We start from the raw sequence: 19,679 nt of genomic DNA on the forward strand, positions 1-19,679 counted from the left end.
TCTCTGGCAAGTGTCATTCACGCCTTCTGTTCTTGTATAAATCCACCAGAGGTCACTGTCAACTGACTGAATAACTGACTGATTGACTGACCCACCCTCTTCTTACCTTAACCCAACTAATACTGTTTTCAAAAGCACCAATTGACCCGTCCACCCACTCCCCTAAACCCAACCGTATTAAAAAGCAATCCAGAAAAGATTTTTACCACGTTTTCAGATTTCACCACATTCCCACCCTGTTATTTACTTGCTTATTTTATTTTTTGGCTTCTGTTTTTGTCTTACCCGCTTTCTGGAACTGTGCTTCACCAAACTCAAACCCTGTTGTCGCGGTCAGCTCTGCATTTCAAGTCTACCAACGTACATGGTGAGCTACTGGACAAACTGGTAACAGCGGAAAAGCCGTCCATACAGAGGTAAGCGGTCAGCTGGTAAGCAAGAAAAGGAACAGCATCATATCACCCCATAGCGTTCATTTTGAAGAAGAAATATCGCCATACGTAACTCTGGCTATATAATACGTATAGGGAAATGTATATTGGGCTACGTTTTCAGAATGAGCCTATGTTGCATATGGCCATATATCAGATTTCTGTATAAAACTGCAGTTGAATTAAGGTTCTGCTCCTACTCTAGAGCACTTGTAGATCTACGACAGTTTTTAATTGCTATGATGCTTTTAGGAAACAGGCTGTAATATTAAAACCAGTCGCATGATCTTGTTTATGATCTACTTACGATGCTTTTGGGAAACGCAGGCCAGGTGTAAACAGCACCTTACAGTGTAGTGGTTGGTTAGACCTGCCAGTTTGTTTCAGACCACCAACTAAATATTTTCCTGCATCCCTGCCGGGCGCAATCATGCATTAGAGAAAATAAGAGCCATTGTAAGAGGTCAGATTTATATTTCTATGAACTTGTTATTTCAGATACAGATCAGTGCAAACTCTTTTCCACCAGTATACTGTACTTTAAGACGTGCGAGTCTTGAGAGTATCTTTCAAAACATTCATTGATAAATGTTTGGCCTTTAAATAAGATAATGCAAATCAAATGGGAAAATATGAAAACGTATAGGGCGTATATATAGGGGTTGCGCTGTCGCCTCACAGCAAGAAGGTCGCTGGTTCGAGCCTCGGCTGGGTCAGTTGGCGTTTCTGTGTGGAGTTTGCATGTTTTCCCCGTGTTCTGTGTGGGTTTCCTCCGGGTGCTCCGGTTTCCCCCACAAGTCCAAAGACATGAGCTAGGTGAATTGGGCAAACTAAATTGTCTGTAGTGTATGTGTGTGAATGAGTGCGTATGGGTGTTTCCTAGTGATGGAAGGGCATCCGCTGCGTAAAACATATGCTAGATAAGTTGTGGCGACCACTGCTTAATAAAGGGGACTAAGCCGAAAAGAAAATGAATGAATGAAAACGTACACTGCAAAAGTACAGTTAAGTACAGTTAACTCAAACTGTTTGAGGAAACCGATTGCGGCAAACCATTTAAGTTTTGAATATGGTTTGAGTACTGAAAACTATATGACTATGACTATATATAAAGTCATATACACAAATTATTTGTGTTGATCATTTGTGTTGTCAAACTTTTAGAGGATTAATTGCTTAAACATTTTAAGTTCAGTTATCAAATCGCTATAAGTTCAACAAATTAAGTCCAAACAACTATATAGCTACTTGAATGGTTTGGTATTGCTCCTAGTTTTAGAGTTAAGTTAACACAAACAAATATAATTAAATCATTCATAACTCATTTGTTTTAAGTTCTGCTTAATATAATCCGTTCATAAGTTATGATAACTCTTTTTCATTAAGTCAAAGTAACAGTTTAAAAAGTTATAAGTTAAACTAACTTATTTCATTTAGTGATTTTGATTGTTAGGTTTTACAGTGTATATTTTGGGATCGATAGTCTCCGACAATATTAGTTGGCTCATCCTAAACTATGAAAATAACATTGGTTTACAATAATAAAGTGATCAGGCCAAATATACAGCAAAGTACGATATTGTTTCAAGATAATAAAAAGGAAAATCAAAGTCATGGAGAGAAAACAGGAGACATCACCATAGAGTCAACCCATGCTTTTATTTTGGTGCATATAAAAAACATTTTTATTGGATTTTACCAGTTTTCGTACGTAAATTTTATTTCTACAGTTCTATCCAATAGACTGTGATAAACAAGGAGTCTGATAAACAACTACACGGTCTTGTGAAACCTCCAGATCATTTTTTGTCATTCAAGTCACATGATGAAAAAAGAAAAGTTCTCCCTAAATATCATGTGTCAAAGTCTGTTTGTGTATTTCTGCCATGGTTTAAAAAGAGACGAGAAGGACTCACTGATTTCATCCATTTCGGGTCATCAAGAATCTACAGTATATGTGTCAAAACAAGTCCCAAATTCAGTGTTTGGGTGTAGTTTTTTTTTTTCATGAAGGATGATCTAAACACTTCTCTGGATCTGGAAATCAAAATGCCCTGTAATCCCCCAACAGAAATGACTTTTCTCACACATTGCATGAAAAGCAAATGTTTTTGAAGTTTTCAGTCAGACGAACACAGCATAGACAGAAATATAATGGAGTTTCTTACAGCTGGTCACAAACTACAGGAAGCTCGTTTCTGCCATGAAATTAATCCTTTCAAAAACATTTCTGACTTTCCTCTCAGAATTGTGATTTAACACCTCAAATTTAAACATTTTACGCCAAAAAATGAAAGACTTATAAGCTTACAAACTTCTGGAGAACTGACTAGATCTCACAGCCCAGCAAACATTTTTGTGTTTAATAAACGTCTAACAGACATCTAAACGTAGATGTTTGGCTAAAACAAGGCTAAACTTGAGCTGTCAGTGAAAATCTAACAGACATCTAAGAATAGCCCAAAACTAGACCAGTCGCCAAATCGATTAGACAGACTTTAAATCTGGCAATTGTGACTGTAAAAAGAAGTGTCGGATGTGAAATGGTAACTTGTGGGTTTGTAAATTGAACATGAATTTAACATTTAAAGTTTCTTCACAGTTTATGTTTGATCTAATAGACGTCTGAGAATATCCCAAAACTAGACCAGTCGACAAATAGGCAGATTAGACAAACTTTATATGTGTAGTCATTCATTTCTGTTTATTTGGCCTATTCCTAGACGTCTGTTAGATTTTCACTGACAGCCCAAATATAGCCTTGTTTTAGCCAAGACAACTACGTTTAGACGTCTATTAGACATCTTTTAAAAACAAAGGGAGAATGTTGTCCTTTTTTCACAAAACTGTGTCACAGTTTTTGACATTTTCTTTAAACGTGCAAGAAATGTAGTCAAAATTGTAAGAAATGCAACAAAAATAGCCAACAAACCCACAACTGCAACACATAAAGAATTGAAAAATCTAAATGACCATAATTTAGACACCAAAATCTAAATGACCATATACTGAGTTAATTAATATACATCAACCAGTGAGATCTCTTTGCTCTAAGGATCAACTGTATTTGACAGTGCCATGATCACGCTTGAAATGTCAAGGTCATAGAGCTTTTTCAGTAGCAGCTTCAAGACTTTGGAGTGATCTTCCACTCTCCTTAAGAACATCTCCTACTTTGGATTAATTTCAGAGGTCACTGAAAACACACTTACTTTCTTTAGCTTTTAATCATGTGTTGTGAGTTTATGTATTTTGGCTGCCTGTATGTTGGCATGTATCATCTGTTTTTATCTACAGCTCTTAGGTACCCATTGTGGTTGGTTGAAAGTGCTCTAGAAATAAATTGAGTTGAGAATATATTAACTCAGAAATAAGACCTCGTTTCTTAAATTTGCAGGTTTTTAAAAACAAAAACTATGAAGAAACTTCAAATGTTAAATTCATGTTCAATTTCAAATGGGGTTCAAAAGGGATTGAGCTCAGGTAGGTCTCAAAAGCTCCCCAGCTGATGTGGCTAAGGTGAACTGCTTTGAGAAGAAAATATACTGATGCTGGGAGTTAAACAAAGTGCCCATTTGGCTTAGTCTGTTACATATGACACATTTCTTTGGACAGTGGAAGGAAATCTGGGAAAATAGGGGAAACCCACACGGACACAGGGAGAACATGCAAACTCTGCACAGAGGCAAGGACTAGAGCCGGCGGTGTTCTTACTGTGGGGCAACAGTGCTAACCACTGGGCCACCGTGCCACCTAATCTAGGAGGGAAAAAAAGGGGGGGAAGGGGAGGAAGGAGGTTTCTTCCAGATGAAGATAAATGTGGAATGAAGTCTGTGGCTATTTATAGTAACTTGGGAATCATATGATTGGAGGATCATGATTATCTAATGTGAGACCGGCTGAGGTAAATCATAAGCACATTATCCTCTCGAAATTATTTTATAAATAAACTTCAGGTTGTGAGAAAGCCATTAAATGTATGTGTGAATAAATAGAAATACACAAGATGCAAACTCAGAATTCGGAAATAAAAACAAATCCTAATTGTGAGAATGGGGAGCGATTCTGAGAGAAAAATCTGAACTGTGAGAGATCAACTTTAGTCCTCGAAGCTTCAAGCTGATCTCTTGCGATTTTGGCAGAAACCAGCTTCCACATACAACCTAAAGCCACCACACTGGCCTGTTTTTACCCTGTCCAATGAGGTTTGACAGCTTTTGTCTATTTTTTTTCTTCTTCTTAGAAGCGTTTATGCCACATAAACAGGAGGAACACGACAAACACATCTAGGTCAATTTCCAGCCAGTAGTTTCTTTAGTGCAGCAAGAGGATAAAAACTAAAGATCTATCTGTAAGGCACAACCCTCAGGCCACTTTCTTTTACAAAGAAAAACTAAAATCAACACAGTCATGACTATCATTTGGCTTTTCCCCCTTCTCTACGCAATCTCTCTAGAGACACATATCAATGGGATATCAGTACATACTAAGAATAACAAACATTCTCTCAGTAAGAGTCTCATTAAACAACACCATCACCAAAAGGGATGATATAATCGTTTACAACAACATAATAAGAGCAACCATATGTACTGTACAGCACAATAAATACACGTATGTAAACAGAGAGAAATGAGAAACGACGGAGACAGTAGTAAAAAAACATGATCCACTAATAAAAACAAACAACTTGGCAACCGAGTGAGTTTAAATAAAGCGAGCGATTGAAAAAAAAAAAAAAAAAAAAAAAAAAAAAAAAAAAGGGGGGGGGGGGGGGGGTTCAAAAGGCGTCAGTATCACACAGAATTTTGTACATTTGATTAGGTATATTTACTGCATATGTAGAATTCAACTATGTAGGAAAACCCACTCGTAAGCCTGGCGATGCTACAGTTTGATTACAATGCTTCGATATGCTACAAGCACGTCGAAGAGCATTAATAAATAACATGAACGTAACAGAAATAAAAAAAGAGGGCGTTTATACAGTAGGACACTTGACAGCGATGAGGAAAGCAGCAGCTCGGGTCTTCACTACTGGAAAATGTTTGGCATCTCATTAAGAAAAATAAATACAGTCACATGAAACGAACAGAAAAAGTACAGCAGCATGTAGATCATCGATCTCAAGTTCAATTCCTGGAGGGCCGCAGCTCTGCACAGTTTTGCTCCAACCCTAATCAAACACAGCTGATCCAACTAATTAAAGTGATCAAGACTTCTAGAGACTATTAAGCAGGTGTGAGTTGAAGGGGATTGGAGCTAAACTATGCAGAGCTGCTGCTCTCCAGGAATTGAGTTTGAGACCATTGATGTAGATCCACACTCTGCACTGATCACATCACAGAAAACAAACCGGTGAATTGAGCTTCAGCGTTTCTGATGCTTTTCTGTTTAACTGGCCAGAGACATACGACACCAAACAGCCTGTAAAATGATTGAAACGTAACTAATACCTGAATAAAAGATCATTGTTGGTATTATTTTCTCATTTTGACAGTAATGTAGTCATAATGTGCACCTTTTGTGAAGCTGCTTTGGAATGGTAATTATTGTGAAGAGCGCTATACAAATAAACTTGAATTGAATTATCATTAATTGTCAATAATATGTGGTTATGTTTGAATCGATACCCTGGATTATTATTATTATCATCACTACCATTTGTTTTATAGTAATAATAATAATAAAATAATAAAATGAATAAAATGAAATGATACCCAGGATTATTATTATAAATAATAATAACAATAATAATAATAACAATTATAAGAATAATAATAATAAGAAGAAGAATAATAGCATTTATTTGTTTTGTTGGGCAAAATACATTAAAGGTGCAGTAGGTGATCTGCCAAAATGCTAACCGCTAGCATAATAGCTTTGAAAACACAGTACCTCCCCTGCCGTCCAAAGCCACGCCTCCTAAAATCACGAATGCGCACATTAAAAATGACAGTAGACGACCCATTAGATGACGTCATTCACCAGTTAGAAAACTTTATAGTACTTTATCATACTTTATCATACTACAATTCCCAACGAAAAACTGTATTATATCTAGCACGTTTTCAGTTGTGTAGCTAGCAAAACTTGTCTTAATATGCAATATTTCATACATGCTTTGTCTTAAAGTGACTATGGTGGGCGGTGGGGTGCAAGAATTTCACTTATTAGTAAGCCATACTTAGATGCTATTTCGAGTGTTCAGAGTAGCATGGTAAACAATATAGGGAGCCCGTCACAGGTTGTCATTGTTTAAAAATGAACCAATGTGAATATAAAACTAACTTCACCTCAGTAAAGCAGGCTAGGCGGAATAGCGCTATTTACTGATGTTTTGTTGTTAAACTGAATAAAAATACATTATCGATGCTGTAAAAGGTACTATGAATTGAAAAATAGGCACATCAATCTTTCGCCCGATGATTTCAGTGGCTGAACAACACTTCTGTGCATATTACCCATTCATAAAATAACAAAATCTACATTAGCTGTGTGTGACTTGCGTGTGCACGTGCAATCGGTGGATCTATCTGCGTGAACAGGGGTGCACAGATGTACAAATCTACATTTGTTGACTGACAGTTTGTGCAACTTATCAGAATTATGGGACTTATCACCTGACAATTTTTAATTGGATGAACATTTTTTAGTCTTATGCCTTACCCAAAATATAAAAATACATATAAATACATTTAGATCATTTACTTTAATCATTAATATTGGAATGTGAAGAGACTTTCAACCAGCACAACAAAAAAATGTTTCTGAAGACAATCACCTACTGCACCTTTAAAAAGAATGTTTTATAGCAAAATGATGCCTTTTGGATTCTAAGGAAAAAACAAAAATGATTATTTAAAAATGACTTCTGGATTGAAACAAAGGCAGAAAATAGAAGATGTGCAAAATGCCACGTTTTCTACCGCACATTTACCCTAGAAAACGGTCGATGAAATGAAAAGTGTGCACTGTCAGTGTGAAAATGGTGTCTTATGAGTCTTCTTTTGACTTTGGTACCATTCACTTCAAACAATGCCTGATACACAAACGCAACACCATTAACAACACATTCAAGGCATCGGGAAGACGTGAAGTGTTTGTCAGATAAAATGCGTCCAGTTGCCACTTTCCTTCAGATAAACAGCAAAAGCTAAACTAGCGTGGAAAACCCCCCAAAAGCAGCTGCTTCTGACGAGAAATGTTTCTGAAATACTGCTTCAGTCAAAACAAAAAAGTACCTAACAAACGAAGAATGAAAGACTAGCGTTTGAAGCTTTCGTTTGTTTTGTTTTGCTTTGTTTGTATAAAAGACAGATGGGAGTGGAAACGATATTCCTGAGTGTAAAAATTAAACCACAAAATAATAAAGCGAGGAAGGAAAAAAACAAAAAATCTTAAAGGCGGACGATCCATGTGTCACTCAAGCGCTTCATATTCAATTAAGAATTCAAATTGGGAACATTGAAAAAGGATTTACATCATTGTTCATTTAAAAAAATACAATAATTAAAAATCGGTTTCATATTTTTGATTCATTAAAAAAAAAAGCAAATGCAAAAGAATGCCTACAGCATGAATCTGATTATGATATCTAAACTTGGCATAATAAAACACTCACACAACTGTTGATCAAATCTAGACCATAACAGTAAAAATCACTGGGAAGTACATTTTGTTGGCTGGTACTCTCACAGTCACCAACGATCTAGTCCATACAGATCGCTAGAGAACTACAAATCTACCACCAAAAGAATTACAAATTCTGTCATGGAGGGACACTGGACAAAGGAGTTGAGGATCCCCGTGCATTTTTTTTGGTAGCAGATTTGTAGTTCTCAATGATCTGTATGAACTAAATCGCTGGTGATTGTGATGTGATTTGTAGTTCTCCAGGGTTCTGTATGGACTAGATTGCGACAGGTACACTGTTAATGATTTTTTTTAAATTATACAGTATGTAACTGTATAATAAACTCAATGTTACTGCAGGACAATTTTGCAGTAAGTTACTGTATTTTACAGTTGCATTGTGAAAATGACTATGTTTGACAGTAAAGATATACAATACTGTAAATACGCATACAGCAAAATAAATGGTGCTAATACAGTATTTTTCTGTAATTTATTTACAGCAAGTTACTGGCAAACTGCTGCCACTAAGTTACTGTAGATTCTACAGGAAATTAGCCCCTTTCACACATACAATTTTTTTTTTTAAAGGGATCCTATGTGAACAGGCTCTTTTTGAAAATACCTGTAAATTCGTTCCGCAATTGCAATTTTCCAGAAAGAGAAGTTGCAACATTACGAGTAAATTGCCAGAATGCTGCGCTGTGTGAACACAGAAGGAAAACAGCTTTAAATCCTTCTCCAGACACATTTAGCTGCTGCTTGTTAGTCATATAACGTTTCTATGTTCCTTCTTAGTGCCAACTGTGAAAAACTGATCGATAACTTCTTATAAAAATTCCGGAACGTTCTTGCCTGTGTGAACAGCACATATTTAAATTTACCGGTAAAGTCGTTCTGGACATTTTCTGGATATGTACTGGTATCACTGTGTGAAAGGGGCTATTGTTAACAGTGTAAATACAACATCCAGACTGATAAATAATCAGTGAAATGGATTGAAAGTCAGTATTAAATGTAATATAAAGAATATTTACTTCTTAGGAATATTCCTGTTGTACTTTATAATCCTTTTGCAATTAAATTGGTTAGTTTCCATCATAGTCTTACAGCTCCATTCATGCTGTAGGTGCTCTTCACATTTTCCATTTTGAATTTGAGCATGGAATTAAAAAGTCATTATGTTTTTAAATAGAGCAGTTGCTAATAAAAAATGATGTAAGTGATTTTTACGTTCTCCTAATTTGAACTCTTAATGGAACATAAAAAGAAGAATTGACAGACAGACATTAAAAAGCACTTCAGAACGACAGACACGCAAAATAAACGATGAAACAAAACCAACGTCTTAACCATAAATAAGTATTTCTCATCTCTAATACAAAAAAAGTCCAGGTTGTGGTGTGTCATACTGTGTTATGTGTTGGCAGTGTCCTCTTCTTCCTCCTCCTCCTCCTCTTCCTCCTCCTCCTCCTCTAAAACACAGGGTTCAGATATTTCCCTGTTCTCCTCATGTTCGTACTCGTCCTCGTGCGGGACGTCCCCCACCTGCTCGTCCAGTGGGATCTCTGTACATTCAGAGTCCTGTGTGCAAAGTGTTTTGGAGTCGCTGCAGCTATTCTCCTCTTCCTCCTCCTCCTCCTCTTCATCTTCTTCAGGAGGGCTGCCACTGTCCTTCTCGGTGTCGGACTCTCCGTCCTCCTCCAGCGTCAGCTCGAACTGGAACTTCTCCTGTCCGGCAGCGCGGCGGCCCTCGCTGCTGGTGTCCAGTGCAGGAGACGGGCTCTGCGGGATGGTGCTCTGGTACCACTCTCTGTTGTCCTCCAGCGTGTCCAGGATGTCCTGAGCATCCGGGTGCACCAGGTCTGCCCACGTCTCCCACAGCGGGTGCACGATGTAGTCAATGAAGCCAACCTGGCGGACAAAAAGAGAGAAGAACTGTTGTTTTAGAATGGTTTGTATACTGTGAGAATATACATTGATATAATCTACAGGGTGGGTCATTTGGATACACCTTAATAAAATGGGAATGGTTGGTGATATTAACTTCCTGTTTGTGGCACATTAGTATATGTGAGGGGGCTAACTTTTCAAGATGGGTGGTGACCATGGTGGCCATTTTAAAGTCGGCGATCTTGGATCCAACTTTTGATTTTTCAATAGGAAGAGGGTCATGTGACACATCAAACTTATTGGGAATTTCACAAGAAAAACAATGGTGTGCTCGGTTTTAACGTAACTTTATTCGTTCATGAGCCCCCTCACATATATGAATGTGCCACAAACAGGACGTTAATATCACCAACCATTTCCATTTTATTCCGGTGTCTCCATATAAATGGCCCACCCTGTAGTTTCAAATTTACAGTGATATTTATAAAACTGAGAAGTCAAATTCTTTGGTTTTCTTTCCAACTGTAGCAGCCCAGGTGTGAGGGACATTAAACCTTTTGCTTCCTGAGCACTGACTAAGCCAAATGCTATGGGCAGAATCTCAACGACTGTGCCTTTGACTTTGTGGATCCATACAGGCCGAAGAAACTTTTTTGTTGATAAACTTGTGTGGTCAGTGGCTTGGCAGGTTTTTTTTTACCTTGTTACCTATTTCATTTACATGCTTTGTTTAGCCATCTCCACCTAGCCCAAGGGTCGGGAACCTTTTCTTTTTGGCAAAGAGCCATTTCAGATTTTGTTTGGCAAATGCATTTTTTTAAAGAGCCATTAGGGATATATATGAAGCATCACATGTTAAGCAAGTCAATGTACTAAGAAAGGATCATTTATAGAATTTCTTTCTTTTTGCCATCCCCACTCATTAATGTTGTTTGAATGTACATGCAAGGTTACCATAAAAATGTAAGTTGCATGCCCTTTATTGGTGTTGCGATTCAAGTTAATCCACAACGCCACACACACGTGTATTGGATGAAATGTCCTTTTATTCTTATTCTTATTGATTTTGCTGTAAATATATACAATAAAAAGGTCATTTTACTTGTATTTTCAATAGGAAACTGATTTTTAGTGACAGTTAAAAATTTTTATTAAAGGGAGACAGCTGGAGAGCCACATGTTTTTGGTCAAAGAACCACATGTGGCTCCCAAGCCATAGGTTCCCTACCCCTGACCTAGCCACTTCCCTCCTCCCAAAATATAATATAGACAGGACAACTATGTCCCAAACCAGACTTGTTAAACTTGCAGACTCATCTAGACTTGTTTCAAACTCATTTTGGACTTGCAGATTTGTTTTAGACTTGCAAACTCATTTAGACCTGTAGGACTTCTTGAATACGCCGTTTGACTGAAGAACAACAAACACGTCTAAATAAAGAAATTCAGCTTGAAACGAGTCTCCTGGACTGGGTTCTCATGTTTTTTCCAACAATACTGTGTTTAAATACAGGATAATCTGTAATGAATTTAATGAGTGATGAAACTGAAATGATTTATTAAATGTCTAGCATATGCATTCAGTCATTCCTTTTCTTTTTGGCTTATTCCTTTTGTTAATCAAGGGTCGCCACAGCGGAATAAACCACCAACTTATTTAGCATGTTTTTACGCAGCGGATGCCCTTCCAGCTGCAACCCAGCACTGGGAAACACTCATACACTCTTGCATTCACACACATAAGCTGCAGCCAATTTAGCTTATTCAATTCACATATACTGCATGTCTTTGGACTGTGGGGAAACCAGAGCAACCGGAAACTCATGTAAACAGAGGGAAACATCACAACTCCACTCAGAGTTTTCATTCTAAAATGTCATTTTAAAACTAAAATGTATTAGTGTAAACGGGTCCTAAATGTGTATTTTCCGTGAGCAGGCTGCTGCTGTGATAGGGGCAGGGGCGGAGAATCGCGATGCCGGCTTAGCATCAAGATGTCTGTCGGCGATGTACGATGGCATCATCTATCGACCCAACCCTACTTCACTGGCATCGATTACAATATCATTTTTTTTATTTTAAATCATACAAATTGAAAAGTCATAACCGTATTAACTTGGGGTTTTGAAATGAGCACTTCAATAAGTGTGTCCAATAAAGGCTTAAATCACATTAAATTAAAATACATTTTTAAAAGTATTATTTCACAATGAGCTTTAATTTGTAAACATACACTGAAAACACCTCTAAAGCATTATTAAAGGGCAAAAAGTTTGTAAAATCATGCGCTGAATGGTTAAAATTTATTCAAAACCTTTATGCTGTAGTTGACACCATGTATAAAGTGGAAATGGTTAGACAAAGGATGAGTAAAATAATAGTAATGAACTATTATAGAATTGTACAGTATATATGTAAATGACCTGGGACTTCTCGACGGAGGCGTTGTGCTTGTCACACATGGGGCTGATCTCCATGCCGCGCTCGCGCTCTCGGTCCCCCTGACTGAAGAATTCCTCCATGATGCGGTCTGTCCACTGCCTGTACAGCTGCAGCGGCTTCGTTGGGTTACTGAGGTCAGCACAGTGAACCATGTTCTGCAACACCTGACACACACACAGATGCATAAAAAACACTGTGTGAAGCTTAGCTGAAGTATTTACATATGCAATAAACAGTTGAAGTCAAAATTATTATTGATTTTTTTTCTTTTTTATATATATATATATATATATATATATATATATATATATATATATATATATATATATATATATATATATATATATATATATATATATATATATATATATATATATATATATATACACACACACATCCCAAATGATGTCTAACAGAGCAAGGACATTTTCACAGTATTCATTCATTCATTTTCGATTTCGTCCTTTATTAATTCGGTGTCACCACAGCGGAATGAACCACCAACTTATCCAGCACATGTTTTACGCAGTGGATGCCCTTCCAGCTGCAACCCATCTCTGGGAAACAGCCACACACACTCATTTACACTCATACACTACGGACAATTTAGCTTACCCAATTCACCTGTACCACATGTCTTTGGACTGTGGGGGAAATCAGAGCACACGGAGGAAACCCACGTGAACACAGGGAGAACATGCAAACTCCACACAGAAACGCCAACTGACCCAGCCGAGCCTCAACCAGCGACCTTCTTTTCACAGTATGTCTGATAATATTTTTTCTTCTGGAGAAAGTCTTATTTGCTTTATTTTGGCTAGAATAAAAGCAGTTTTTAATTTTTTTTAAACCATTTTAAGGTCAAAATTATTAGCCTCTGTACGCTATATTTTCTTCTGATAGTCTACAGAACAAACCAACATTATACAATAACTTGCCTAATTACCCTAATTAACCTAGTTAGGCCTTAAATGTCACTTTAAGCTGTATAGAAGTGTCTTGAAAAATATCTAGTCAAACATTATTGACTGTCATCATGGCAAAGATAAAATAAATCAGTTATTAGAAATGAGTTATTAAAACTATTGTGTTTAGAAAAGTGTTGGAAAAATCTTCTCTCTATAAAGAGAAATTGGGAAAAAAATAAGGGGGGGGGGGGGTTGGGGCTGGGCTAATAATTCAGGGGGCTAATAATTCTGACTTCAATTGTATGCTACTGTTTTATATAAAATGTCACATGTAATTACATTCTTTAAAATTACTATATTTTTATGTTTACAAAAGCCATAAATTAATAGAAAATAATTATAGTATTTAGTAAAATGTAAAGCAGTACATTTGATACATTAAATAATGATTAAAAAATGGCCTGCCTATTTCGCCTAGTGCTGGCAACCTGTAACTTTTGTCTTTTTTTTTTTTAGAAGTGTTTTTTATTTTATTTTAAAATTATTATTATTATTAATGAATTGTTGAATTTTTCACATGTGTAGGCAATTATTCTCTGATGTTATGTACTTTTGTAGCTAATGTACTTCATTTGGTATTGATGTATTTATACATTTACTTTTCTTGTTTTGTTAATAAATTTGCTAATGAACGAGGTGTTAGGGGATGAGATTAACAATGGACAACATATTACTGTTTACCTCTCTCAATATTTAGTTTGTTTGTCATACAAAAGACTACGGAGATCCAGAAGGGACGTGATGGTGGGGGAAAAAAAATGGGTGGAAGAAAAAAAAAACAGAGTGATAGGAAAATATATATTTTAAGGTTTTGCATTTCCTCGTTAAGATGCTTTGTTTTCCTCTCGCAAAACTGTTGTTACAGAAACACTTCCTGCTCACTTCATATATGAATCTATACATGTCAACCCTCCCATTTTAAGAGAAATGTTAACGAAGTGAAGAGCAGCAAATGAATTTCTGGTTTTGTTTTGTTTGATAGCAGAAGTGTCACTGTAAGAAAGCATTCGATTATTTTAGTAACTGTTTGTGCTCATTTAAGAGAAAATTAGTTATGTCTAAAATAAAACACGCAGGACAGACATGTTTATATATTATTAAGTGTATTTGTCTGTTTATACACACACCCAAAATCCCAAAGTGTCCTGCACTTTAGCTCCTGTTTAAATGGCGTGTACGGAAGCTGATTTGGGATCAGTTTATCGTACAGAGCATATCTGTCAGTCAGCGATAGGATGATGATAGGATGATCGATGCACAGCTTTAATGGAAAGAAAGTGAATGCAGATATTTTTATATTAATTTCAATGTGCTTTCAAGACTAAAATTATGGGAGTAATATGGGAAAATACTTAAACGAGACGATAGCGGGATAGAATGGTAAACTACGGGAGAAACCCTGCAAAAACGGGAGAGTTGACATGTATGAAGTGAACAGGAAGTGTTTGTGGAACTACAGTTTTGCGAGATAACGCATAACATCTTTGTGAGGGAACTTAAAACTTTGCCAGGAAACGTAAAAACTTAAAAATATATATTTTCCTATCACTTAGTTTTTTTTCCTCTCACTCATTTTTCCTCCCACCCTTTTTCCCCACCATTACGTCCTTTCCAGGTCCCCATAAAAGCCCAATAAAAAGATTGAAAATAAAAAACACCAAAAAAAAATTTGGTATAATTATATTTTTTTTAATACAAATTTGTCAAATAAAATGTCTCTTTATACAATATAAATCTATCAAATAGAATTAATAATACAATAAAGTCCTAATGGCTACAATTATAATCAAATGTTAATAATAAATAACAAAAAGGACTGACCTGTATCCGGTCAGAATAGTTGTCCAGCAGTAAAACCCCTGAACTGGTCACCTTTTTGGTCTCCACCATGGTTTTCAGATCCGCCAACAAATTCATATGTTTAGACATGTCTGTGGCCAGAACCTGAAAAATAAAACACACATAACCATCAATTTATCTGAAGAGAAATATAATAAACAAATACATCCATGTCTACTGTCATATTGACCATTTTGAAGGATGTAAACAAAAACAACGATCCCAACTTATTCCCTGTTTTACATTTTTGATTTCTACAGCTTCTGAGAATCCAAAAGGCGCCACATATTAATAAATAATGTTATGATAGCTGTTTTAACATTAAGTTATGATTGAATTGCCTCTTACAGTTATGAAATAGTTTGATAACAACCAGGAAATGTTCATGGGCCAATGACATGACCACACTGAAATGGTCTATATGCCGACATGTAGATTAAAGTGCTAAAACAGTCTGATCAGTTATAGACCTCGTAGACCAATCCACTCATAGATTTAGCAGCGTGACTCACAATATCAATGACCATCTTGCGGAGCGACTGTCTCTGTTTCTTGGTCAGGTTCTGGAAGATGTCACAGTTTTCTTCCTGGAGCAGCTTAAAGCCAACAGCAAGATGATGATTCTCCAATACAGATGAATCATTGTACATGAGGGCCAGCTCAGAGTCTGATGGGACACAGACAAAACAGTACAATCAATCATACAGTATAACAGTATAATACATAAATAAACACAGTTGAAGTCAAAATGATTATCCCTCCTGTGAATTATTATTATAATTTTTTTATATTTACCAAATTATATTTAACAGAGCAAGGAAATTTTCACAGTATGTCTGATAATGTTTTTTCTTCTGGAGAAAGTTTTATTTGTTTTATTTCGGCTAGAATAAAAGCAGTTTTAATTATTTTTCAAAACCATTTTAAGGTCAAAATTATTAACCCCCTTAAGCAATATTATTTTTGATTGTCTACAGAACAAAATATTGTTATACAATGACTTGCCTAATTTTCCTAACTTGTCTAATTAACCTAGTTAGTCTTTAAATTGCACTTAAGCGGAGAACTAGTATCTTGAATAATATCTAGTAAAATGTTATGTACTGTCATCATGGCAAAGATCAAGGAAATGAGTTGAGAAATGAGTTACTAAAACTATTAGGTTTAGAAATGTGCTGCCTTTTCCAACACATTTCTAAACATAATAGTTTTAATAACTTATCTGTAATAACTGATTTCTTTTATCTTTGTCATGATGACAGTAAATAATATTTGACTAGATATTATTCAAGACCCTTCTATACAGCTTAAAGTGACATTTAAAGGCTTAACTAGGTGAATTAGGTTAACTAGGCAGTTTAAGGTATTATTGTATAATGTTGGTTTGTTCTGTAGACTATCAAAATAAAATTGCTTAAAGGGGCTAATAATTTTGTCCCTAAAATGGTTTTTAAAAAATTAAGAACTGCTTTTATTCTAGCCGAAATAAAACAAATAAGTCTTTCTCCAGAAGAAAAAGCATTATCAGACATACTGTGAAAATTTCCTTGCTCCATTAAATATAACTTGGGAAATATAAAAAAAGCAAAAAAAAATCCAAAAGGGGCTAATAATTCTGACTTAAACTGTATAAACCATAGGCGCAAGCTGCAATGACGGCCCCCTCCCCTCCTCCTCTGCCCCAAAATCATTTTAAAGTTGGGCCAACTTCACATATTTCGCAGAACTAAAAGACAATTTCTTCCATTGTGGTTAGTGTGGTGCAGATGCTAAAACCCACCTTTACGCATGCGCGACATCGTAAATTGTATGGCAAGTGTAAACACATGAATCAGATTTGAGTCACTATTAAAAGAACATGTAAATGGACAAGCAAAAAATTCAGATATAGGCAACAAATCGGAATTGGACATGAAGACCTGACAGTGCAAATGGGGTCATAATGTAAATTTCTGAATTTATCAGGTGTGAAAGGAGTTGTTTGGATTTCAAATATGTAGTTTATTTATAAGGATAGCAGTTATTTGAAATGTGTTTCACAGATTTCAGAGATCATCAAGAGTAACCTTACCACGGACACTTTTTCTGGATTCTGATGTATATTTCTATAGTTTTAGTCTCAATCATCTATTATTTGTTCCAAAGCAAACTTGATTTTACTGAAAAAATTATTATATTTTTAACTGCACATAAATTAAAAACTTGATCTTTTGACTGATTTGCTTTGCATCTTTATATTGCTTTTGGTAACACTTTATTCTGATCCGTTTGTTGAATTAAAGTTACATTGCCAACTAATTCGCATTAGATAATAAGTAGACTTAGGTTAGGGTTAAGATTAGGGTTAGTTTAAGTTGACATGTACTTGAAACACGAAGAAGTTTTGAATGAATTAAACATTTGATTTGAATGATAGTAGTGTTTATTAAAAGTATTTTTTATTGCACATTGATTTTTTTTATTTAAACATGGTGCTTCTTGTTTTCTTTCTTTTTGGAGCCTGACAATTTAGATCCACCAAAATGCCTTGTTTATTGTTTCTAAAACAACATCACACAGGTATGAACACAACATGCGTGACTCCTCTGCTTTTCAAGTTCCTGTTGAGCTTGTGAAAAACAGTGCGAGTCCCTCTGTTAGTCACTGAGGGGATTTTACCAGCCGTGTGGGCGAAACACGTGAGCTGTGTGAATCACAGACACATGTTGCCCACCAAACACATGTATCCATAGCATGTGAAAACCATCCGATTGACCCTTCGCCGCACGTGATAACAGCTTAAACATGTATTGATTACTCTTTAAACGGGTCCGCTACTTTGAACAACGTGATGAAGCTAAAAGTGTTTTTGACAGCTGTGAAGAACACTGAACAAACAGAAGTTGGTAAATGAGGGAGCGATGATGCTACTTTTTTGTTTTTTTTAATAAAGTAATTTACGCTGTGTTTAATTAGATCAGAAACGCAATAAAAACTTAATACTAGAGTACATATTATTATTTCTATAAAAAAAAAAAATTTTATTAAATAAATAAAAAAAAAAAATTTTATGTGAAGATCATTTAAAATATAACATTTCTTTAACTCTGTTTTCAGGTGATTCTTTAAAAATAATATTTCAGAATTTCATTATAATGATTATTTAAACCAGGCTCATTACTGTGCGTTCCCACCGAAGGTGGCGAGAGCGCCAAAGTTCGCTCTGGCCGCCCAGACGACAACGATGTCTGCCTTCACAGCTACACCGATGAGAGCATTAAAATTTACTACATTTATCTCTTATTTAAAGGGGCCGTTTCAGCATATAGGCAAATCAGACTTCTGGCTACTTTTTTTTTATAATTATTTTTTAGGGGTTTTCACCTTTATTGGGATAGGACAGTGGAGAATTTACAAACAGGAAAGTGTGGAGAGCAGAGATAGGGGAAGGATCGGCAAAGGATCTCAAGCCGGGAATCGAACTCGGGTCGCCGTGAGCACCTTGGTGCCATGTGTTGACGCACTAACCACTAGAGTATTGGCGCCGACTGACTTCTGTCTACTTTGACGCTCTCGCTGCGAACCCACAGTTATGGATACGTACCACTATATACATTTCTGGAGAGCGTGAAATACGTTCCAGGAGCTATGGTTTTTTGCAGTTTTTGTAAATCCTCCAGAGGCCGCTGTGTACACTTTTTCAGACCTCAAATTTCTCTCATGTGTGCTATTTGTGTTTGCTGTTCTTGCATAAATCCACCAGAGGCCACTGTTGACAGACTGACTGACTGTCGACTAACCCACCCTCCTCCTTCCCTAAACCCAACCAATAGTGTTTTCAAAAGTACCGATTGACCCATCCACTTCCCTAAACCCAACCAACAGTGTTTTAAAAAGAAATCCAGAAAAAAGCCCTCGCCTGATTTTTATCACGTTTTCAGATTTTACCATATTCTCACCCTGTTATTTACTTGCTTATTTTATTTTTTGGCATACATGGCAAGCTACTGGACAAACTGGTAACACGGGAAAAGCCATCCGTCATACCGCCCTGTAGCATTAGTTTTAAAGATGAAATGCTGCCATACGTACTTCTTGGTACATAATTGGCGATCAACAGAAATATATATATATATGGTACTCGCAAATAAGACCACATTTTCCCCATGTTAGCTTTGCTTTATTGGTTGCCATTGAGTTTTAGATTACAGTTTAAGATTCTTTTATTTGTTTTTAAATCTCTAAATGGTCTTGCCCCACCTTCTATCTCTGAGCTGATACACTTCTATAAGCCCACTCGTTCTCTCAGGTCAGTTGATCAGCTTCTCCTGATTTTGCCAAAAACAAAGCATAAGTGTAGAGGGGATCGTGTTTCACTGCTGGTTCTAGACTTTGGAATGGTTTGTTGCTGCCCATTAGACAGGCCTCGTCTGTGTTCTCATTTAAATCAGCAGTTAAAACTCTCTTTTTTTTTTCATTGGAATTTGACACC

General features: G+C 36.2%; 1 protein-coding gene across 4 annotated transcripts in view; it reads right to left on the reverse strand.

Moving 5' to 3' along the window:
- Positions 1-5,190: 5,190 nt before the first annotated feature.
- The window catches only part of pde4d (phosphodiesterase 4D, cAMP-specific), a 153,094-nt gene continuing 138,605 nt past the window's right edge, over positions 5,191-19,679 (reverse strand). For all 4 annotated transcript variants that reach the window (XM_056463861.1, XM_056463862.1, XM_056463863.1 and 1 more), the window contains 4 exons: positions 15,721-15,875; positions 15,191-15,313; positions 12,383-12,565; positions 5,191-9,980 (listed from right to left, as the gene is read on the reverse strand). In XM_056463861.1, coding sequence (XP_056319836.1) covers positions 9,483-9,980; positions 12,383-12,565; positions 15,191-15,313; positions 15,721-15,875 — 959 coding nt within the window. In that variant the 3' untranslated portion in view covers positions 5,191-9,482. The remainder of the gene's footprint in view (positions 9,981-12,382; positions 12,566-15,190; positions 15,314-15,720; positions 15,876-19,679) is intronic.

Source organism: Danio aesculapii, chromosome 8 (genome assembly GCF_903798145.1).
Source record: "Danio aesculapii chromosome 8, fDanAes4.1, whole genome shotgun sequence".
Classification (NCBI taxonomy): Eukaryota; Metazoa; Chordata; class Actinopteri; order Cypriniformes; family Danionidae; genus Danio; species Danio aesculapii.